Below are 24,785 nucleotides of genomic sequence, written 5' to 3' on the forward strand. Positions count from 1 at the left end.
ATTTCTGTTTTCCCTGTGCTTTGTATTCGATTTTTCTTTTTGATGTTGCGTTTTTTTTTTTTTTAGTGTTTAAATGTTCTGGAATAGGGATGTTACAATCGCGGAAGTGTTCTTGTACTTTTATATATATATTGTGTATTTGTGTGTGTGTGTATATATATATATATATATATATATATATATATATATATATATATATATATATATATATATATATATATATATATATATATATATATATATATATTATATTACTGTTCTTCAACTGATTGAATTAACTCCAATGTCGCGCATAGGAGAGGAATGAATATATGAATGAATGAATAGTCCTCAATTTGAACACTAGATGGCGAAGTGCCAGTAAGTAGACTCCAAATTTCCTTATTCTTAAGGTGTTAACTACGAATTAGTAAGTAAATTTTGGTTTGTCATGTACCTTATCACTACAAGTTGATATAACTGATAATTTTGTGCCCTTTATAGTAACCAAGCAGTCAATGAAAAAGATCTACAAACCGGAGAACTTCCATAACCCTACGTACATGGTCTAATCTTAGGAATGAAATGGCGATACACCGCAAAGTATGCGAGGAACTAGCCGATGATAACAAGAATTTATAAGGTTGGTAAACTTAATTGCAACAAAATCTATCATTTTTACTGAGTGGAAGTCAGTACAAAAAATTATCAGAAGACAGAAAGCTGACCTGTCAATGTATTACATGAAAATTTAGAAATTGACCAATCTTACAACGGTCAAGTCCTTTGTCTAAAGCGGTATGCAAATCTTCTGCTGAATAGCAGTCGCAGGCAAATGTGTCACTCAGCCCTGACACCAGTGCAGCTACGGAATCGTATTAAATTTCAAAATTTGCATTTCATGTACTTTCTTACCTTTTAGTTATGATAGCGCAACCAAAAAAAAATACGAGTCGTTAGCACATTTTGAATTATTACATTTATAAAATCGGACTCTTTCCTTCCGAACGGTCATTTCATTTACAAGAGAATCTACTGGAAATCATAGCGACTCATACCTGCGTGAGCGGGAACATCGTCTCCGATGGCAACCGGATGTGACGCACCGGTAATATGTCGACGAAATGGAAGTTTCGCATTGAAGGACTAGGTAACACACAATTCTGCCAGAGAGAGAGAGAAAGAGAGGATGATAATGGCTCGCTGCAGGAGTGCAGATTCAAAGAGTTAATTTTCCTTATGAGGAATTATATTACCTCTTTCTTTATTATGCAACCATGTAGACGGCATAGATTTCGGAATTTTTACTCTTTCAAATATTTTGCTTTATCCTTTAAAATGGTGCAAACTGTAGAAACGGCAGAGAAATTTTCCAGAAAGTGCTTTAACAGTGCTACCGGCCAAGGTGGATGAAATAACAAGACTACCCCAGAATTTTTTCTGTAATCTGCTTTTCTTTGTTTCTTTTTGGCCATTTTCTGTTGTTGCACTGTTGCTTCTTTTTGACATTGTTGGAAGAATGAAATTGTTATAGTTAAAAATAGAACAAAATAAAAAATCAGGTGTAATTGAAGAAAACTATGAATAACAGACGTCGCCAAGGATGGTGAGTGATTTAGGTTAGTTCAATACGTTATCTTCTTCACGCACTAGGTATAATATCTGTTGCGACCAAGATTTCATCTTCTTTTACGGTAATTTTTTTTTGGTCTTCCTGTTTTTCTTTTATTCTTTGGTTTCCAAATGTAGATTTGCTTTATTATTCTTTCTTCACTGTGCATGTTCAATCCATTTTATTCTTCGGGTTGAAAGCCAATTGTTTATTGCTTGTATTTCATATTGTTTTCTTATGTCTGTATTTTTTATTTTATCTAGTCTAGTTTTGTTTACTGTTTTTCTTAATATAATCATTTCACCAGACCAGTGTCTTGTTTTAACATTTGTCTTGTTTTCGTAGTGTCTGGTCTTGTTTCTGCATTACATGTCATAATAGGTCTGATTACTGCTTCATAAATTATTTTCCAAGCATCCTGATATTCTTACAGCTTTTTCATTTTGTTCTCAGACATCTGGATATGGCATTCCTTCCCAGTTCAGTTGTATACCTAAATACTTGTAATGTGTTATTTGTTCTATAATAGTGCCTTCCAATTCTAATTTACATCTTTGTGATATTGTCATACATTTTGTTTTGGTTTTTGATATCTTCATATTATATAATTTTGCTGCTTTATTAAATGCAAGTAGTAATATTTTTAACTGGATTTCATTTTCTGCAATTAATATTACATCGTCTGCATAACATACTGTATAGTTCTTATTATTCTATTTTTATTTCCACTCCCGTATTTTGCATTTTTTAACGTTCTGTGTTATTCCATCCATTATTATATTGAATAATGTTTGACTTAAGGAGTCTCCTTGTCTAATGCCAGTATTAATTTTTATTTCTATACTTGTTTTTCCTTGTGTTTTTATTATACAACTATTGTTATCATGTATTTCTTTAATTATTTGTGTGTTTTCTGTTACTTTTTCTTCTCTGCAACATATCTATTACATCTTGAATTAATATTCTGTGAAATGCTCTTCCAGGTCTATAAAGCATATAAATAATTTTATATTATATTCTATTGTTTTCTCTATCAGTTGTCGAATTATAAATATTGCATCTGTAGATGATCTATTTTCTCTAAATCCTTGTTGTTCATCTAGTAGATTAATTTCCTTTGTTATTTTATTATTTAGAATTCATGATAGTAATTTTATCGAAGTATTTAGTAAATTTATCCATCTATAATTTTCTGCATACCTGCTGGTCCCAAGACCAACAGATATGCAGCAGAAAAATGGCAAGCCAGCTTCATTTATTGCCTAAAATCTTTAAAGATGAATTGGCCAGCAAATAGAAGCAGAAGTAGTGTTACCATGTAAGGGAGAGCCGACACACCTAACTGAAGTCATAGAGTAGGCAAGAAGACAGCTATGTGGAATGCAAATGGCATATATAATATTTCAACTCTCAACATCAGAACATTGTACAAACCTGGAAAATTAAAACTGATTGAGAGAGAACTAGAACTGTTCAAATGGGAAATAGTTGGAGTTGCAGAGACCCACTCGACCGAGAAAAACATCAACATAAAAAATGCAACCTTGTTTTACTCAGAAAGGAAAGATAACCATCACAGAGAAGGTGTACAACTAATCATTAAAAAAATGGTTCCTAAACTCAGTAATTGAGGTAAGAATAATTTCCTCTAGAATCATTTCCCTAACATCCAAAGCAAAAGAAAGAGGAATATTCATAAATATAATAGAGGTTTATACCGCAGTCCAATCACATGATGAGGTGGAATATGGTCCATTTCTTGAAAAACTGCAAAGAGAATAAGGCAAACAAGTACTGCGATATCCTGATTATTATGGGAGATTTTAATTCAAAGATTGTTAAGTATTTTGAAGATAAATTAGAACTAATGGGAAAATTTGGTCATGGAGAGATGAATAAAAGAGAAGAGGACTTGATTAATTTTTGCAAAATAAATCAACTCTTAATCACAAATACCATATTCAAACACAGGCCACAACACAAATACACTTGGACATCACCAAACCATTAAATCAGAAACTATAGACAATATAATCAATATCATCCGTGTGGTGACATTGAAAGAATGAAGGAACTATTAGTGTATACGGGAATTGTGATGAATGAAGGGGAGGTGAATAGTCTATTACAGAACCTTAATGTGAATACATCTGTGGGATTGGATGGTATACCGGCATGGGTCTTACTTGAAGCAGCTAAAGGATTATCAGAGCCCTTGACCATGTTGTTTAATCTGAGTCTCAGGTCTGGTTTAGTCCTGAAGGTGTGGAAAGAGGGGGAAATAGTTCCACTGCATAAAGGAGGATCCAAGACTACTGTTGCAATTTACCGACCGATCAGGAGTCATTGTCAAGGTCTTGGAGAATGTAGTCAAGGGAAAAATACAGGAATGGATTGATGAAAATGAGATACTGTATGGGGGACAGCATGGCTTTGTGTAGGGTAGATCATGCCTAAGTAACTTGCTCAAGTTTTATAACACAGTGACTGCTAAGCTGTACAGTGATACTGCTGGACCTGGCTAAGGCTTTTGACAGGATACCACATGCAATTCTAATCCATAAACTATAACACATGGGAATGGATATAGGGTTGGTGAGATGGATAGGTGGGTGGTTGATGGAGAGATATGAGAGAGTAGTATATTTAGGAGAAGAGTCCAAAAGACACCTTGTGACTAGTGGTGTCCCACAGGGTTCTGTTCTTGGACTACTGCTGTTTAATTTGTTCATTAACGATATAGGGAAGGATCTAAGAGGAATAGTTCATTTGTTTGCTGATGATGATGCAAAGTTGGGTAGTGCAACAGTGAATGCAGAAGATGTCAAAATCTTGCAGGATGATTTGGATAGATTGGAGTTCTGGGCTAAGGAGAATGGATGTCAATTTAATGTGACAAAATGTAAGATTGTGCATTTCGAGGTGAAAAGATTAGCAGCAGTATACCACATTGGTGGAACTGTACTCCAGGAGATTGATGAGGCCAGGGACTTGGGAGTATTGGTGGATAGGGATATGAAGTTTAGAGGGCACATTGCAAAAGTGACTAAATCAGCTCATCAACTCACTTGGTTGTTGAAAAATACTTTGACTAGCAGAGACAAGCAAGTTATTGTTCCTCTGTACCGAGACTTGATAAGACCTCATCTCGACTACTATGTCCAGATTTTGGTCACCTAGGTTTCTTCTTGATGGGGAGGAGGTTGAGAGGATCCAGAGGCGAGTGACCAAGATGATAGGAGGTCTATGGAATGAACCTTATGAGAACAGGTTGAAGATTTGTGGGTTGCAGAAAAGGGGAGATATGATGAGACATTCAAATTGCTGAAGGGTTTCTATAGGATTATTTCAGAGGATATTTTTGAGATCAGGACGGGTGGTGGGAGAACTAGGGGACATCTATGGAAGCTGGGCAAGAATGTGGCTAGCAAGGGTGTTTGAGCTGGGTTCTTTACTTTTAGAGTGGGAAATGAGTGGAATAAGCTGCCAGAGTCTGTTGTGGGTGCTATGACAGTGAGTGAGTTCAAGGCAAGATATGATAGATACTGTGAGAATGTCGAATAGTTGTGTGGACATGATGTTTAGGGCCTCCCTCGATGAGTCTAAGGACTCCCTGGAGTTGCCTGTAATAATAAGAAATGGAAATGTTCCTTCTAAAATATCAAAAGATTAAAAAAAAGATTGACATGGATACAGGCCATAAACTACTATCAGCCAAACTAAAAGTCAGTTGCAAAAGAAAGAGAATAAACCACCAAAAGCAAAAGAAGGTAGACTTCTCAAAACTAAATGATAGTTTGACCAGATCTAAATGTCATAGATCATTGAAAGAAAATTTAAATAATCTTGCTTTAGATACACTCCTGGAGTCTTGGAAAAAAGGTAAAGAAATTATTAAAGAAACAGCAACAAACATCTGAGTTACCAGACAAGAGTGAATAAAGATTGGCTGGCTTACACCAAAGATTTTGGACTTATGCGAGAGAATAAGAATATCCAAAACTAACTTCTTAAAAGAAGATAATCATGAAAATAGAATATTATATAAAAATTTGAAAAAAGAAATCAACAAAAACTGTAGATTAGCAAAAATCATCACATACTTAGAAGAAAAAGCAGGATTGTGTGAAACATGATGTAAGACCATTTGAGATAGTTAAAGAGATAAGCAGAACATACTCACCCAAGTCAGTTTCAATATTGTAACAAGATGGAACCACTATAAGCAGCATTGAAGCAATAAAAGAAATATGGACTAATAATTTTCAAGAAACATTTGCAGCTAAAGAAAACATAGATCAATATGCCTTCAACCATGAAGCAACTTCTGACACAAAAGACATCCTAAATGAAGAAATAATAGAGCAATCAAACAAATGAAAAATGATAAACCACCAGCCATAGACAACATAGACTTTCAGAAAAAAAGGGGGAGAAGCATAGTAAATTACCTAACAAAACTGTAGAACAAAATACTGAAGAAAGGAAATTTACCAACAGAATGGAGAACAGGCCAGATCATACCCATCCACAATAAAAGGAGATGTTAGATCCTGCATTAACTATAGACTTATCACCCTATTAAGCCACTGCTATAAAATATTCATGAGGATATTTCAAAACAGAGTTAAACATTCCCATGAAAAACAGATGGAAAAAGAGTAAATGGGATTTAGAAATAGCAGAAGCACAATTGATGCAATTTTCACATTAAACAGATTACCAGATCTTATGCGAGACAAAAATAAAAACTCTACTGGTGTTTTATCAACTTCAAACAATATTTTGACTCAATAAACAGAAGCAAACTTATTAAATTTCTAAAATCAGAGGGCTTGTCAAATACCTCTTAAATTTTATCAAGAATTAATATTCAGAAACACAAACAATAGGGAAATACAAAAACATTGAAACAGATCAAATGGCAATTTAAAAAGGAGTTATGCATGGCTGTCCATTGTCACCATATTTATTCAACCTGTACCTAAAAGAATTAGTAGATGAAGGACTACAGACGTGAAGGCATTATGGTAAATGGAAGAAATATAATACATTTAAAGTATGCTGATGATATAGTTATCACTACAGACATCCAAGAAAAATTAGAAAACATCCTGACCAAGCTATATGCAAACAAGCAACAAATATGATGTGAAAATCAATTTTACTAAAACAAAACTAATGGTAATAGGAAGAAAAAGGGAAGAAATTCAAATGAAAATAGGGAACAATAATAGAGAACAAGTAAAGCAGTTCAATTACCTATGATCAATGATCACAAAGATCTAGACTGTCTTGAAACCATAAAACACTGAATCAATAATGGATGGATAACAATGGGCACACTAAAAAATAGGAACAATAAAAAATTAAGCAAAGAACTGAAATTAAAGATGTAAAAATCAATGATAATTCCTACAGTAATGTATGGCTCAGAATGCTGGATCTTAAGAAAAAAAGAAATGGATAAACTCATTGCTTTTGAAATGAAATATCTAAGAAAAAGCAATAGAATAAACTAGACAACAAAAAAAATGAACAACCCAGGGAAGAACTTAACTTTAAAGAAACAATAACTACTGTACTAAAAAGAGCCAATTAAGCTGGTGTGGACATGTTACAAGAATGAACCCAGAAAGACTGTCAAACATATTATTAAATGGTAGACGGAAGACCAAAAAGAAATGAATTGACAACATTAAAGAAAGCACCCACTTAATCTCCATAATAGAACTTTATAAAAAGACAGCAAACAAAGAAATGGCAAAGATTTATCTCTGAGGAACTCACCCCACCATGAGCAGAAGTGAAGATGATTTTTTTTTTTAATATCCTTTCTTAAATATGGGTATTATTATACTTTTTTTTTCATTCTATAGGAATCTCTTTTGTTTTTATTATTTGATTGTATAGTATATCTAAACTCTGAGTTATAATTTCTTTACCATTTTTAATAATTCATTATTGATATTATCTAGACCTGGTGATTTCCTACTCTTCAGATTTTTAATTGCATTTTCAATTTAATGTTTTTTAAATTTTTTATATCTGTTGTATTTATTTCTTCTTGGTTTGTTTGTATACCTAGTTCTACTTTTATTTCAGCTATTTATTTATAAAGGTTTTAAAATAATTTATAATTCTTCCAGTTCTACTTTTAATATTGGAATATATTCTGCTTCTTTCTTTTGTGTATTAATAAATCTCCACATTCGTTTCTGTATACCATAAAAATCATATTCAAATTCTTTTGTATATGATTCCCAAAATTGGTTTTTACTTTCTATTTTCTTCTGATTAACTTTATTACTTATTTCCTTTTATTCGTTGTAATTATCTGTTGTTTTCATTTATAGATATTTTTCTTCATTAATATTTTTTTTTCCTTCGTTAAGGCATGGAGGCGGTATTCTTTAATTTTCTTCTTTTTTTTTTTTTACCCCTAATACTTCTGTTGCTATTTCAGTTAAATTTGTATTCAAAATCTTCCAATTATCTTCTACATGTTATTCACTGCTTAGTTATCTTGAAACTTTTGTTTTAATCTGTTGTAGTATACTGTTTGTGCTGATTTTCTTTAAATTTTATTTTCATTGAGTATTTAAGATAGTTATCTTGTGGCACACATGAGGAGACAATGAATGGATTATAGACGTGTTGGAAGGAGAGAAACCTGAGAAAAGAAGAGGACAGTCGAAATACGCCTTAGAGGAATTGCTTACATTACTCGGAAGAGTTATTAAGCTGTTAAAGAGGACAGCTTGAAATAGGGTGATCTGGAGGAGGGATCTCTGCATTTCCACAGGGATTATCCATTAGAATGATGTAGAGAAGGAAATCCAAAGAAATAAGAACAGAGTATAATATCACCAGAAGAATGGTTGTTGATGCTACCTACTGCTGTAAATCACAATTGTTCGTCTAATAATAATTGACACAACCAACTGAATAAAATGGTATTTTTAAGAAATTCACTCCCAGATTGAAAAGCCATTTTTAAACTTTTACCATTATTTCACAGTTTCCATGTGTGCATGAAATACGTTCATATCCAACTTCATTCTCAGAGTTATTCCTGAGGATATGTTCAACTTCAGAATAAAATAATCCCATGGCTCTCTGCTTAGCTTATTATTTTGTGATGATGCGTTTGGCAAACGAAATCAGGTTTGTTAACACAATCATCATTTTAAGAGCGATAATACTTTTATTTTCCATTGAAAGTTTTACCATTATTTTTGTTTCCACTATTCATTACAAATATTAAATTTCTAGAGTAAAATTCATACATTAATTGCGATTAAATATTAGTTAATATGTTGAGAATATTTTATTTACTAAATGGAGTTTTAATTTAGCATTAATTACATAATTTCTCTTTACAGATTGTGAATAGGTTTACTGTCATGAGACGTTTTGCCTACTAATGTTAAAACCAAGCTGATAAGCCGCATTGTATGAAGACTGTTAAGTTGTAGTAAACATTTCGTGCTGGATTTGCGAAATAAAAATCAAATAATTACATAGAAGTCGCTCTTCTAGTGGCGTAATGGAAAAGCATCAAATGAGAATGGAAATGATGACCCAAATTCAAAAAACAATGAGTAAATCTCCTGCAACAAAGGCTCAGTCGCATTTCCTATTGAAATATCTTAACTGAGAAGAAAGTAGGAAAAAGTATTTAGTTTGTGCATCATCCAAGACGCAGTTTGTATATCAGAGTAGTATGAACTGACACCAAAAAACGCACAATAATCAGTTGGATAAAAAAAAAATCTAGGTGCCAAGGATTCCACAAATCCTTAAGTGATCAGATCAAAATGCATGTGGAAGAAGAAAGTAAAATATTCCTTCTGTACGACATGTCAGAAGAATTTCTTTGATTCAGCAAATCTTCGAAAGCATCTGAAAACGCACTCAGTCGAGAAGCTATTTTCATGTGAAAATTACAGAAAGACCTTTTCCTCATTTACACACTTGAAGAGGCACAAGCCTACAGGAAACTGCAATGAAAGTCTGTTAGCGTGTGAAATGCGACAGACGGTTTTCCAGTTGATGTTATTTGAAGATACACAAACTTGTGCTTCACACATCAGAACATTGTTTCTAAAAAAATGCATGACAACATGTCACAGTTTAACATCAAAGGGTTTACAGGAAAGAGAAGCCGTTTGAATATGAAATTTGTAGGAAATCATATGGCTATAGACAAAGCTTTAAAAACCATCTCATATTTCTCTGAAGAAAAACCTTTTAATTATTATGTGTACCTCTACGTTTTCATTTCTATGGTCCCATAAAAGGCACCAAGATCTTAATACACTCACTGAAGAAAAGTTTTTTCTTCCAAAATACATGGCAAAAAATATTCTCAATCATAAAAACCACATCAAGCGGCAAACTGAAGATGATTATTCATTTACAACAGAAATCTCTTTCAAGAAATTCTTCGACTCGTCTCATCTGAAAAGTCACGAAAGAGTTCACATCAGAGAGAAACCGTTTCCATGTCAACTTTCTAAAATGAGTGAAAAGTTATCAAAGAGTTCATACTGGTGAGAAAATGTTTCTTTGTGAAATTTGCAACAAGAAATTTTCAAAGAGTTGGGAACTTAAAATACATCTAAAAGTTCATACTGGTGAGAAACCTTTTCTATGCGAAATTTGCAACAAGAAGTTTTCAAGCAGTTCGAGTCTGAAAAGTCACCTAAGAGTGCATACTGGTGAGAAACCATTTCTTTGTGAAATATGCAACAAGAATTTTTCAGACATTTCGAATCTGAAAAGACATCTAAGAGTGCATACTGGTGAGAAACCTTTTCTATGCGAAATTTGCAACAAGAAGTTTTCAGGGAGTTGGGATCTGAAAATACATCTAAGAGTGCATACTGGTGAGAAACCATTTCTTTGTGAAATTTGCAACAAGAGGTTTTCAGTCAGTTCGAGTCTGAAAAGTCATCTAACAGTGCATACTGGTGAGAAACTTTTTCTATGCGAAATTTGCAACAAGAAGTTTTCAGTCAGTTCGAGTCTGAAAAGTCATTTAAGAGTTCATACTGAAGAGAAATATTTTCTATGCGAAATTTGTAACAAGAGGTTTCCAAAAAGTTGGCAGCTGAAAAGACATCTAAGAGTTCATACTGAAGAGAAATGTTTTCAATGCGAAATTTGCAACAAGATTTTTTCAGTCAGTTCGAGTCTGAAAAGTCATCTAAGAGTGCATACTGGTGAGAAAACTTTTCTATGCGACATTTGTAGCAAGAAATTTTCAGACAGTTCGAGCCTGAAAAGTCATCTAAGAGTGCATACTGGTGAGAAACCTTTTTTATGCGAAATTTGCAACAAGAAGTTTTCAAGCAGTTCGATTCTGAAAAGTCATCTAAGAGTGCATACTGGTGAGAAACCTTTTCTTTGCGAAATTTGCAACAAAACGTTTTCTGTCAGTTCTACACTGAAAAGTCATCTAAGAGTGCATACTAATGAGAAACCTTTTCAATGCGAAATTTGCAACAAGAGGTTTTCATTCAGATCGAGTCTGAAAAGCCATCTAAGAGTGCACACTAATGAGAGTCCTTTTCTGTGCGAAATTTGCAACAAGAATTTTTCAGGCAGTTTGAGTCTGAAAAGTCATCTAAGAGTGCATACTAATTCGAAACCTTTTCCTTGTAAAATTTGCAACAAGATGTTTTCAGTCAGTTCGAATCTGAAAAGTCATCTAATAGTGCATACTGGTGAGAAACCTTTTCTATGCGAAATTTGCTACAAGAAGTTTTCAAGAAGTTGGGATCTGAAAAGACATCTAAGAATTCATACTGGTGAGAAGCCTTTTCTTTGCGAAATTTGCAACAAGAGGTTTTTATTCAGTTCAAGTCTGAAAAGCCATCTAAGAGTGCATAGTGGTGAGAAAACTTTCCTATGCGACATTTGCAGCAAGGAATTTTCAGACAGTTCAAATCTGAAAAGTCATCTAAGAGTGCATACTGGTGAAAAATCTTTTTTATGCGTAATTTGCAAGAAGAAGTTTTCAAGCAGTTGCAGTCTGAAAAGTCATCTAAGAGTGCATACTGGTGAGAAACCTTTTACTTATCCCGTGTGTAACTCTAGGTTTTCTGCTATAGAATCCCTAAAAGCACCAAGAACGTTACCATCCGATTGATGAAAAGTTTTTTACCTGTGAAGTATGTTGCAAACAATTTTTTATTCAGGCTATCTTGAAAAAAACACATAAAATGCACCCCCACAGATTGCTCCTTTGCATGCGAAATTTGTCAAAAAAATTCCTCCACTTGTTTAACCTGAAAAGTCACGATAGTTCTCTCCACAGAGAAACCGTTTCCTTTCGAAATTTGTAACGAGGTTTATAGACAGTTCGAATGTGTAAAGACATCTATGAGTGAATACTGGTGAGCAATCTTTCACTTGTACCATGTTTAGCTATAGGTTTTCGGCTATACAGTCTCTTAAATAGCAACAAAAAACGCTTCCGTCTGACTAAATAAAAGTATTTTTTCGTGTAAAATGTGGGAAACAATTTCTAATTAAGGCTATCGTAAAAATCACATGAAAAGGCACAGCAGAGATTACTTCTTTACTTGCAAAATCTAATAAAGTTTCTCGACTTGTCTCCTCTGAAATGACACGAAAGTTTTCACACCAGAGAGAAACATTTTTCTTGTGAAATTTACAAATAGAGATTTTCTGACAGTTCGAGTGTGTAAAGACATCTAAGAGTACATACTGATGAGAACCCTTTCACTTGTACAACGTGTGGGAAAATATTTTCGCGAAAGGAACCTCTGGTATGACCCACTGAAGAATTCAATGCAGTTAATGAGTGGTGGGTGAACATGTTGCCTTGATATGTGCAATTATATTGCATTTATCTAAGTAGCCCTTTTAAGCACAACTTAAAAGTATTCGTTGTGAATAGGTTTATTATTTTCTTTCGAATCCCAATGAGTAGCACTGCTTTTCCAAATGAGCATTGAGTTTTAAAAATATCCTACGTGGACTAAAGGAAAATTCATCGTAAATTTATGAAAACAGAATGAATGGGTTTTAATATCTCATAAATTGAACTCTTGTAGATTTTGTATAGTGTTATATGTTGAAGAATGTTCTGGTATTGGGAACCTGCTGATACCAAGTAGGGATTTTCCAGTCACTTGAAGGCTCAATATATTTTTTTTGCTGCTAATTTAGAAATAAATTTCTCTTGAAGGAATGGATACACTGTTTTCCTAACTGACTACCTGCGATTTTGTTTTCTTTTTTTTTGATGAAATTCGGTCGGTTCCTCGCATGTTTAAATTAAATCGATGGCTTCGCATTTTACGATGAAGAGAAAAAAGAAGCTGTTTCAAAGAAGTATTGGAAGAACTAAGTGTTTTCATACAGGTCACTAGGAAAATGAAAAATATTTCATATCACTGATTTTTTTTTGTTTTGTTTTTCTGTGAGAAATCTCGGGTGAATTTTGTACATGCTATTATCTAGTAACCATGACAAATTTCTACCAAAACTTTTTGATGTGTAGTCATACTACCCTCGTCCTTTGAAGTTCATATGTTTCAAAACCATCAGAGTAGGAAAATACAAGAAAGTAATAACAGCAGGGAAAGAGCAGCAGCTAGTCCATGACAATGCACAACTTCAATGTACACCTTTCAGATTTTTTCATCATGAATATCAAAGATTACTTTTTCAGTGACTTTGAATGAATAAAATTTCAGTTCATTAGTTTTATTGTTTTCCTTATTTGTTTTTTTTTTTTAATTTTCACAACCATTTCATACGTTCCACTTTTTTAAATTTAGTGTGAAATGAGAATTGTATTCATCTGCTTAGCAGTAATTTATTATGTGTGAAATGTAAATTACAAATTGTAATTGGCAAGCAATTTCTGCTGAGGTGGTTCAATTTCTGAAATGTAATAAAATGCAGTTCTTTTTGTTGTAAAGTTGTGAGAATATTTTAACAACATAATTGCTTTTAACAAATACTCATTTTAATGTATAAGCTTTTTTAAAAATTATAATAGTTTTCGAATGCGACTCCGAGAATATAACAAATTCAATTCTAAAAAAGCAAATTAGATCAAAGTCATAACGCACACATTCGTTTCTCTACTTCAAAATAAGTCTTATACTTCTCTCCTCCACTTTTTGTTCATCGAAATTTAACTGACATCTTCCTTGAGGAAACTTCACCTAAATGAACCCATTCTTATTATTATGTCAGTGATTTACCTAATTTCTAATCCCATTTATAATCACTTTAAATTCAAATTTTGTTTCTCATTCATTTCTTTCATGATGCTCTATTGGTATACAAATCCCCCCCCCCCTATTGTTTAGTTTCATTTGAGATGACACCATACCCATAAGATTTTGTACATGATCCAACTTATTTCTAGAAGTGCATAGACCATTGGAAGAAGTGTTGACCATTATTGAAAACTTACATCAGGAAAAGGTATATGATGAGATTCAAGAGAACGTTAAAAAAATTTCACATTGTTTTCTATTTTGGAAATATTTACAGTCGATTGTAATTGCCAAATGTTTTAGAGTCAATTATTAAAATTTCAGGCATTATTTAATTTATTAACATATTACAATCACTGCATTACAAAATAATAGAGCTGGTATTATGAAAACGAAATGAAAATGCCCTGAGTGGGATGGACAAAGCACGTCTGGAGTATTATTATTCCTGTTAGGGCTATCCAAGGCGTGAAGGCAATCCCACTATGCCCAGGTGAAGAGAGAAGATGGGATGGGTGCCATCTGCCTTAATTTACTGCCCATTAGACATTCATGGCACAGGATTTAGCACAGCATACCATGCCGCTTGGAAGTCGCCCAGTTCAACAAGGTCTGCATTGCTATTTGGTAGCAGCCCCAGGATTAGCAATGAGAAATTAGCGAACTGGCGCTACCACTATCACTGACAAAAATAATGAAAAAACTGGATTCAGATTCAGACTCTGCACCATTTAAAGACCAGAACCTGGAATATTAGGACTCCACTACAATCAGATCAATTCTACTATTACAGCACAAATTAATATATATGTATGGACTGTTATGAGACTGTGAAATTCGATGGCCCAAAACGAGAGCTAAAAATAGATGGAAGATTCCTCTTCTTTACTCTGGATGTGAATGTAGCCGGAAAGAAGGTGTTGGGTTTTTGATACACAAAACATCACGAAATTCTGACATGGAATTTAATCCTATCAGCAGAATTGCTTTATTCCGCCTAAGAGGAAAATCTCTCAATATCACCGTCATACAGGTCTATGTCCCAACCACAGACCACAAGCATTCCGAAGTAGAGGAATTTTATGGTCAACTTAATGCAACAATCACCGGAGCAAATTGAAAAGACCTTTTGATTGCACAGGGCGATTGGAATAACAAAATTGGAGCAGACATCGGTGAAGATTTTCTCCCATTTGCCAGATCCTATGGCTACGGAGAGAGAAAGGAAGAGGTTTTGAATTCATCAATTTTCCCAAACAAATGAACTCACCATTTCTAACACTGTTTTCCCATAAACCTTCCAGAAGATGGACATGGACTTCCCCTGATGATAAAACACACAACCAAATCGACTTAATCCTTGTAAGCACAAAATTTAAAAACTCGATCAAACTCACATGAACCAGATTATTTCCTCGAGCTGACATTGGCAATGACCACAGTATGGTCATCACAGAAAATGAGAGAAATATTAACAAAAAATGAGAAATAATTATAAAAAAAATCAACTCTTAAAAGGTATAATATAATATAGAAAAATTTAAAGACCCCCAAATAAATACATTATTTCATGACAAATTAAAACAAATTTTTGACAAAGCTTCAAAAAATATAATAATATCGAATCAAAACCAAATACTTCTCACAAAAGATAACTGAAACAGCTGAGGAAATGCTTGGGTACAAAAGAAAAGTCAATAAACCATGGATAACCAAAAATATTTTTGTCTTTTTGATGAAGGAAGAAATTTTAAATTTCATATTAAAAGTAGTGACAATAGAGAGCAGTATAAAAATATTGCCAAGATTATCAAAAAAAAAAAAAAAGAAAGAAAAGAAATGAAACATGCTAGAAACCTATGGATACTATATGAATGCAAAAACACAGAGGACCTAAATAAAAAAAATCCTAAAAGTGCTTTTCAAATTATCAATAAATTAACCAAACCTTTTACTGCAATTAATTGGAGTATAGAATAAGAAGATGGAACTATTCATGGATAACCAGAAATTAGTTGATATGGAAATGGTACACAACAAAGCTTTTTCGAAAGTACCCCCAACTGACTGATGATATTTTGGACGGAATTTTCCCAGGAGATTCGGAAGAAGGATATTATCCGATATTAAAAGAGTCATTGCAGCAGTTAGCTCCTGAAAAACAGAAAAATCACCGGGTGTTGATGGGGTTACAATGGAACTGATATGTGAAGGAGGTGACATCATCATAGACACCTTGCTAAAATTATTTCAGGATGTAGAGAACTATTCCTAAAAAGGGAAACAGCAATAAATGTAGCAATATAGAACAAGGCTTATTAGCCATGCAAGCAAAATCCTTTATAAAAATATTGTGAAGAATCGAAAAGAAAATAGGAAGCAGACTATTAGAACAAGCAGGTTTCCGAATGTCCAGAATACAATCGACCATATTTTTACATTACATATAGTAGGTGAAAAATACACAGAACATAAAAAAATAATCTGTCACAGCTTTTCAGACCTTCAGAAAGCTTTTGACTCAATATGGCATGAGGCATTATGGAAAATTTTAGAACATTATATGGTATAGACAATAAAATCATTAAGATTAATAAAGCTCTTGATTCCTCATCTGATATGAGAATTGAAATTAAAAATTACAGCAGTGAACCTTTCCAGGCAGAAAGGGGGATAAGACAGGAATGCATCTTGTCTTCTCTTCTTTTAATTGTTTATTGGAATATATATCATAGATGAAATTCTTCATGAATATGACAGGAATAGTACTTGGCGGACTAAGAATAAACAACTTACGTTTTGCAGACGATATCGATCTTCTGGCAGAAAGTGAAGAATTACAAGAGATAACCAACCCACGTTTTTGGAACATTAAAAAATATGGATTATACATAAACCTGCAAAAAACAAAAACAGTGAAAACCTCAAAATCAGACATTAAACCCTTGAAGATACAAATTGAGAATGTAAACAAGTTCACTTATCTAGGAAGCACACTGATTCAAGATGGTCGCTCGAAACCGACTTAAAATACCGAATTGCTAAGGCAACTGAGCCCTACAGAAGTTAAAACCATTGTGGACAGATAACAGAATAGCAATCACAACTAGACTAAGACCAATTGACACTTTGGTGAATTCTATCCTCTTGTATGGTTGTGAGGCCTGGAATTTAAAATGAAATTTTAAATTCGTTTCAAATGGCCTGTCTTTTGAAATGAAAACTTACAGAAGACATTTGAGAATTCCCTATACAGCTCAGGAAATCAATGAAAATGTCCGAAAACTGATTGATTCAATAGACGGGAAAAAAGGGAATATTTTCTGACAGTCATCAGAAGAAGACAGAGGAAATGATTCTGATATGTGGAGAGGGCTAATGGCATTCCAAAGTAAGCACTTGAGGAATCGTTCCAAAATTAAGGAGTAGGGTCCGAACTCCATTAAAATGGACTGATAATTTCAAAAAATGGACAAATTCCTCCCTTTCTCAACTGACATCAAGAACAAGAGACCGAGATGATTGCAGAAGGCTAACAAAGAATATTATCTTACAGCCATGAGTGAACCAACGGTCCATTTAGGACTCCAGAAGAGAAAAAGACTGTCATATTGGCCGGAAAGACAAAACACAATCTACTAAAGTTATAATTCCAGTTGCACTGCATAGGAATGTTAAAACACTACTTCAATGCTTACCGAATAAATATCAGCATGTCACATGCTGGACTGCATTCTCTCAACTACGTTAAGTAGTGATTGTTACTGACATAACAGTCACTACTTAAAAGCCACCCGTAGATTCTACACCTTCTAATAAAAAAATTAGAATAATCAAAGAAAATGTGTTGAATTATTTGCAGTTCTAATTTATTGTAAAGAATAATTATTACAAAATATGAATTAGCATATTTTAAAAAAATAAAAATTAATAAAAAATAAAAAAGAATAATGAGATGAGATGAATTAGCATCGTCTGAATCTACTTACTTTGTAGATTATATAACCATTTCATCACAAAAAAATGCAATTTTAATTAAAAGAAAACATTCAGAAAATTTTAATAATTTTTATTGTGATTCAAAGTATTACAATATTCCAAATTTCTTCGATCGGTTTTGAGGAAAGCGTAGAAATAGCATATATTTCAGTAGTTGCAGGACTGACTCGTGTCTGAGGAATCGTTTCGGTGTGGATTTCAGTTAATCATTCGCTAAACATGGGTCGAATGAGTGATATATTAGAAGCAAAGAAGTTTCCTACGGTCTCTTCGCAAAGGCCAAACTCCACAGTTTTAAGCTAAGGAATTCAATGATATATTCACGTAAACACAAGGAAGATATTTATTTAACCAAATATTTCTTTTGGAAATAGCAGACCATCTTCAGTGGTATTACAAGAACAGTTTAAAAAAATGCAAGTTAGAATACTAACAATAGATCGTTAAAAATAGAACAAGCCGCGTGGTGTTATATCACTAAGTATGAAACGGAATATTTTGAAGTAGAAACATGCTTGAAAAAAAAAAATAATAATGAGTAATCTTGATTAGACTTTCCCAGATTTTTGATATAGATATACAGTCATTCCGATTCAGGTTGGGACGATGGAGCAAGTCTTCCACGCTTTCCTTGAACAAACGTTCGAACCTATAACGGGATCTATGTAACAGGCGAGTCCTGGACCAAAAGATGCTGTGGTCAGTTTCAATCCCGTGTTGAGCCAATCCAGACATTTCATATTTGTTGTGAAGAATGGAGGATTGATATTCTTGGATTCTTTTCTCAAGAGAACATCCAGTCTGTCCAAAATAGGAGAGATCACAGTTGCAAGGAATTTGATAAACTCCAGGAAGCGATAAAGCTGAGCGTTTGTCTTTAGGAGAAGGAAAATGAGAAGACAATTTGTTGATAGATGAATACGTAGTTGATAAATCATATTTCTTTAAAATTCTTGCGATAGGTTCTGAAATACCGGAGATATAAGGAATAGGCACTCGACGTATTGAAACTTTGTTTTGTGGAGGATTATAAGAATTGAGATTCATGTGTTGTTGGATAGTAGAAAGTTCTTTCTGTAGATAAGCAAAAGTAGAACAATTAGTTTTGGCTCTTCAGATGAGGCATTTTATAATTCCTGTTTTTTGACATGGATGATGGACTGATTCTTTAAGAATATAACGACCTGTGAACGTTGGTTTCCTGTAAACTGTAGTTGTAAGAATATTTGAATGTGACCGGATGAGGTGAACGTCTAAAAAAGATAACTGGTTGTTTTCTTCTATTTCCATAGTAAACTTTATACGATGATGCAAGGAATTGATACTGTTTAAAAAAGAAGGTAAAGACTTTTTGCTGTGAGGCCAAACAGCAAAGATGTCATCTATATATCTCACCCAAAAGGATGGTTGAGGGAAAATAGAGGAGAAGAGGACTTTTTCTAAATGTTCTAAATAAAAGGTGGCTAAAGCTGGAGAAAGAGGACTTCCCATGGCCGTTCCTTCTACTTGGCTGTAAAATTTATTTTGACATACGAAATATCCAGAATGTATTACGAAATCGAATAGTTTTATAATGTCTTGAGGAAAGGTATCAGCAAGTAATTTTAAGGTTTCCTTGAGAGGTACATTGGTATATAAAGTTTCTAAATCAAAGCTAACCATAAGATCTGTAGGTTGTAATGAGACTTTTTTTAATTTTTCTAGGAAATCTGAGGAGTTTTTTAAAGAATTAGAGTTGCCAATGTAAGATTTCAATAATTTAGCTAGATATTTGGCTATATGGTAAGTAGGAGAATCAATACAATCTACTATTGGACGAAGAGGATAGTCAATCTTATGGATTTTTGGAAGGCCATAAAATCTAGGAGGTCTTGCAAAATTAGTTATTCTTTATCTAAACTGATGACATCATCTAAGAGAGAATTTAATTTCTTTAGTTGTCTAAATAATCACCTGATTATCACCAAAGCTGACAAGTGAAAAGCAACAATAGTTATGGACTCAGCAAATTACCGAAGAAAACTTTCTCTTTTGCTTCGAGATCGCTCCACATATCAAGAAATTGATTATAATCCAACCAACAGACAACTAAAAAAATTAAATTCTCTCTTAGATGGAGTCATCAGTTTTGATAAAGACACAATTGAAAGACTTAAAACTCTTTTGCAAGACCTCCTAGATTTTCTGGCCTTCCAAAAATTCCAGCGATTTTTATCATCTCATTTTGATATGTGGGACAATGTTGAAATATTTCACCAGATGCGGGCGTTTCAAACTTTACTAAGGAAGAATAATGAATTATTTCATCCTTATTGGTCACCATCTTTGTAACCATCTAAATAATCTCTGCTATTTTGCTAATTTTTGTAGAATGCATCTCTGAAATTCTTTGTCCTATCAGCCACCAACCAAATAACTGTAGTGAGATCAATATCCAGAAATGAAATTTCGTTAATATAACGTAGTTTGAAACCTTCTCAACCATTCACAACTCCACATTCATAGATCAGCCATTGTAATGTCAACACGATTTCGTCTTATTCAAGTCATCTTGAAAGATCTTTTTTGTTTGAATACTCATGTCATCCTCAAATTAGCATTATCAACAAACAACTAAATATCACTCATTAAATTACCTTCAGTATCGTTAATGGAGAAATTAAACAGGGATGGGTTGCTCACTGAAATATTAAAGTTAGAGCTTTTGCGACACACCACCATATATTGCACTTTGATTTGTCTCTGCCAACCTTCTTCCTATCCATTTCTCCTTATACCAAATCCATCCAATCTACACAGACATAATGCCCACTATAACATACCATATTCTGATATAACAATTGTTGAGTTCGGGCTTTAACTAACTTTTTAAACTTTAATCACCTACTTACTAAAATATCTGTAATTTTCAGTCTCTGGTGTTGATTTGGCTTTAAGTAATGGCAGTACCCTACCTTCATCCACTCTCCTGGAACTACAGCAGATCTAACACGTTAACTGCATAGCTTAGTCAAATGAAGCAAGCGGTGATAAGTCATCGGGTACAAAACCTCAAATGGCAGAATTCCAGTTGAGATTTTGCTGCATTGCATCACCTCCATTTCCTATATTTCCAGCACGTCGTCTCCCAAAGCTCACATGAATGTGTGTTACATCGGGCACTCAGTTAGCGCAAATTGACGAAACATTTTCGTAATATATCCACTCCCGAAGGGTTTTATTTCTTTCCGTTGGGTTACTCTCGTTCCAGTAGCATTGCTTAAAGATATCTTTCCATAATAACTTTTCCTCTTACCCACAAGAAAGAGAAAAATATTTGGGATTCTCTTTGCTTTTGCCAGCTAATTTTACCTCATAATTTCTTTTGTATTCCTAACAAGGTTGGTAATCATTCTTGCCCGCACTTATTTATTAACAATATGTATTAGTCACAGAAATGAAAATCCCAAGTTTAGTAAATATCTCTCTAATTTGATTTTCTCTTTTTTTTTTAATATTTTTTTTTAGTGTTGTGTTTTATTCAATTTCAATAGTAGTTAATTACGAAATTTTAATATAATATATCGTCAGGTATTTATATCAAAATAATCAATAATGACAAACTTAAAAGTAAAAACTGAAAGGAATAGTAATTAAGATCTTCCCGAATCAACATCTGTACATGGGAGAGTAGTCTTGATGCCAGAATTATGGAACTGATGCAACAACCAAAGCAATGCTTAGGCGATTATCGCTTACATCGATGTGGTTTGTGTTGTTCTAGTCTGGTATTGAGGAACACGTTCGTGTTAAACTTATCTGAGTATGATATATAATTGATACCGTTTTGATGAGCTGTGACTTTCCCATGCTATTTTACATAAAACCACAGACATAACTATATTCAGAGAAATAGGAATCGCTGAAAACATCGTTCAGCCGAAAGGTATGTCAAAATTTTCTAAAGTCAGATCATATCATTAATAGAAGAGCTTCATAATAAAAAAAGGAAATAATCTAACAAATTTATTGAAGCAGATGGGGACATCCTATATTACCCACTTTCGGCGTGCCCTCTGCCACCAATAATTTCGCTCTTAGATTGGTATACCAACTACACCCATTTCTTAGACAAAATGGACGTTTTACGCAACGGTTTGAAGTCAACACTCCATCCTCCTTTCGAAGAAAATCTCCCTGGAAATGAATAGATTATTTCAAACTATAAAGAGCAATTTGATATATCAAAGGAAAATGTTCCAGTTCTTGTTTAATGCGAACATAATCGGCATACTGATTTTTGTGGAGATTTCAGAATATGGTAGCGCTGTTATTCGATATTAGTGTATAATAATAAGAACATTTTCATTTACAATAAAAAATGTCTAATCTTTTATCCCTTCAGAACTCAATTTTTTAAAGAAAAAACAATGGTTTTGGGCTTTGTGTGTGTGTGTGTTTCGTAATATACATGTACGGACTGCATTGTCCAATATGCACCACTCTGCTCATGAGCTTGGGATACGCTTCTGCCACTGATGTGTCCATCACCTTCGCTGCAGAGGCTTTCCTGAACTAGGATTTGGAGAGAGAGATGAGTTCATTCAAACGATGACATTCTCGTGAGTTTCGTTCTGATTTACCATCTGTTAGAAGAAAGTAATCCTGTTACTCTTAGCATTTGCCAACCAGGCATGCCTGTGCAGTGCACAACGTGTAAACTACGTGATATGATGCTTTTTTCAATACTTATAGGAAAGTGATTTGCTCATATTCTAAATGCGTACTCGATTAAAACTCACCATATTGTAAGGTAATATGCCTTTGAAGGGTTAGCACTGTGAAACCATGTCCATTCAGTTTGAGAAAGCAGATGGCCTTTTAGAGAGTTGTTGAAGGGCTACGTTTAATTACTGAAATAACTAGAATGGGAAAATAATTACTATTGAACGATACGTTCAATACAATAGACCTTCTTCAAATTTTAAAATGCGAAACTAGATGTTCTTTACATAATGGTTTGATTCAAAATAAAAATAAAATAAAAAATTAAGATGATATATAACATTAAGGGGAACAGGTAAAATATCCCCAAAAGGTATTGGGAACCATTTTAAACAGCATAATTTCAAACCATTCGTACTTTTCAGAGAATAAATTTAAAATATTCTGCTGATTATTATTCTTGCCTTGAGTTCTGATTGTAGTGGAGTTCTAATATTCCAGGTTCTGGTCTTTAAATGGTTGCAGAGTCGAATCTGGATCCAGTTTTTTTATTATTTTTGTCAGTGATAGTAGTAGCGCCAGTCCTTAATTTCTCATTGCCAACCTTGGAGCTGCTACCAAATAGCAATGCAGACCTTGTTGAACCCAATGCAAGCGGCATTATATGTATGCTGTGTTAAATCCTTCACCAGGTCTAATGGGCAATAAATTAAGGAATATGCACCCATCCCCTCTTCTGTCTTCACCTGCTAGCATTTAGCTGGGCATAATGGGAAGGCCTTCTGCCTTGGATAGCCCTACCAGAAATAATACTCCCGACGTGTTTCGTCCATCCCACCCAGGGCATTTTCATTTAGTTTCCATAATATCAGCTCAATTGTTTTATAATGCAGTGATTGTAATATGTTAATAAATAAAATATTACCTGAAATTTTAATAATCGACTCTAAAACACTTGGCAATTACAGTTGACTGCAAATGTTTAAAAAATAGAAAACAATATGAACTTTTTCAAACGTTCCCTTGAACCTCATCAGATACCTTTTCCTGATGTAAGCTTTTAATAATGGCCAACACTTCTTCCAATGGTCTACTGCACTTCTAGAAATAAGTTGGATCATGTACAAAATCTTATGGGTATGGTGTAATCTCAAATGAAACTTAACGGGGGGAAAGAAAATTTGTATACCAATAGAGCATCATGAGAGAAATGAATGAGAAGCAAAATTTGAATTTAAAGTGATTATAAATGGGATTAGAAATCGTTGATCGCTGTCATAATTATAAGAGAATGGTCTGTTGGGTTCATTTAGGTGACGTTTCCTCAAGGAAGTTGTCAGTTAAATTTCGATGAACAAGAAGTCGAGGAGAGAAATATAAGACTTATTTTGATGTAGAGAAACGAATGTGTGCATGGTTACTTGATCTAATTTGCTTTTTTAGAATTGAATTTCAGTTATAATCACGGAGTCACATTTGAAAACTATTATAATTTTTAAAAAAGCTTTATACATTAAAATGAGTATTTGTTAAAAGCAATTATGTTATTAAAATATTCTCACAACTTTACAAAAAGAACTGCATTTTATTAAATTTCAAAAATTGAACCACCTGAGCAGAAATTGCTTAGCAATTACAATTTGTAATTTACATTTCACACGTAAATTGTCTGCTAAGCAGATGAATACAATTCTCATTTCACACTAAATTTTTAAAAAATGGAACATATGAAATGGTTGTGAAAATTAAAATGAAATTTAAAAAAACGAATAAGGAAAACAATAAAACTAATTAACTGAAAGTTTATTCAGTCACTGAAAAAGCACTCTTTGATATTTATGATGAAAAAAACTGAAAGGCATATATTGAAGTTGCGCATTGTCGCATACTAGCTGCTGCTGTTTCCCGGCTGTCATTACTTTCTTGTTCTTTCTTACTCTGACGGTTTTGAAACATATGAACTTCAAAGGACGAGGGTAGTATGGCTACACATCAAAAAGTTTTGGCAGAAACTTCTCTTGGTTGCTAGATATTAGCATGTACAAAATTCACCCGAGAGTTCTCACAGAAAAACAAATACAAAATAATAATAATCAGTGATCTGAAATATTTTTCATTTTCCTAGTGCCTTATACGAAAAAACTAAGGTCATCAAATACTTCTTGGAAACAGCTTTTTGTTCTCTTTTCATCGTCAAGTGCGAAGCCATCGATTTAACTTAAACA

At 33.5% G+C, this 24,785-nt stretch overlaps 2 protein-coding genes across 2 annotated transcripts in view; one reads left to right on the forward strand and one right to left on the reverse strand.

The window, feature by feature from the left end:
• Positions 1 to 970, reverse strand: part of LOC150093474 (uncharacterized) — a 50,612-nt gene extending 49,642 nt beyond the window's left edge. Inside the window, exon 1 of the mRNA XM_090413549.1 lies at positions 895 to 970. The gene's annotated coding sequence lies outside the window, so the exon portion shown is untranslated. The remainder of the gene's footprint in view (positions 1 to 894) is intronic.
• Positions 971 to 10,154: 9,184 nt separating this feature from the next.
• Positions 10,155 to 13,488, forward strand: LOC150093475 (uncharacterized). Its single transcript, XM_090413632.1, has one exon. The coding sequence runs from the start codon at positions 10,155 to 10,157 to the stop codon at positions 11,745 to 11,747; it is 1,593 nt and encodes a 530-aa protein (XP_090269758.1). The 3' UTR covers positions 11,748 to 13,488.
• The last annotated feature ends 11,297 nt before the right edge of the window (positions 13,489 to 24,785 follow it).

This window comes from Typopeltis vanoorti, chromosome 24 (assembly GCF_054136105.1).
Source record: "Typopeltis vanoorti isolate ZY-2024b chromosome 24, IOZ_Tvanoo_1.0, whole genome shotgun sequence".
NCBI classification, from domain to species: Eukaryota; Metazoa; Arthropoda; class Arachnida; order Uropygi; family Thelyphonidae; genus Typopeltis; species Typopeltis vanoorti.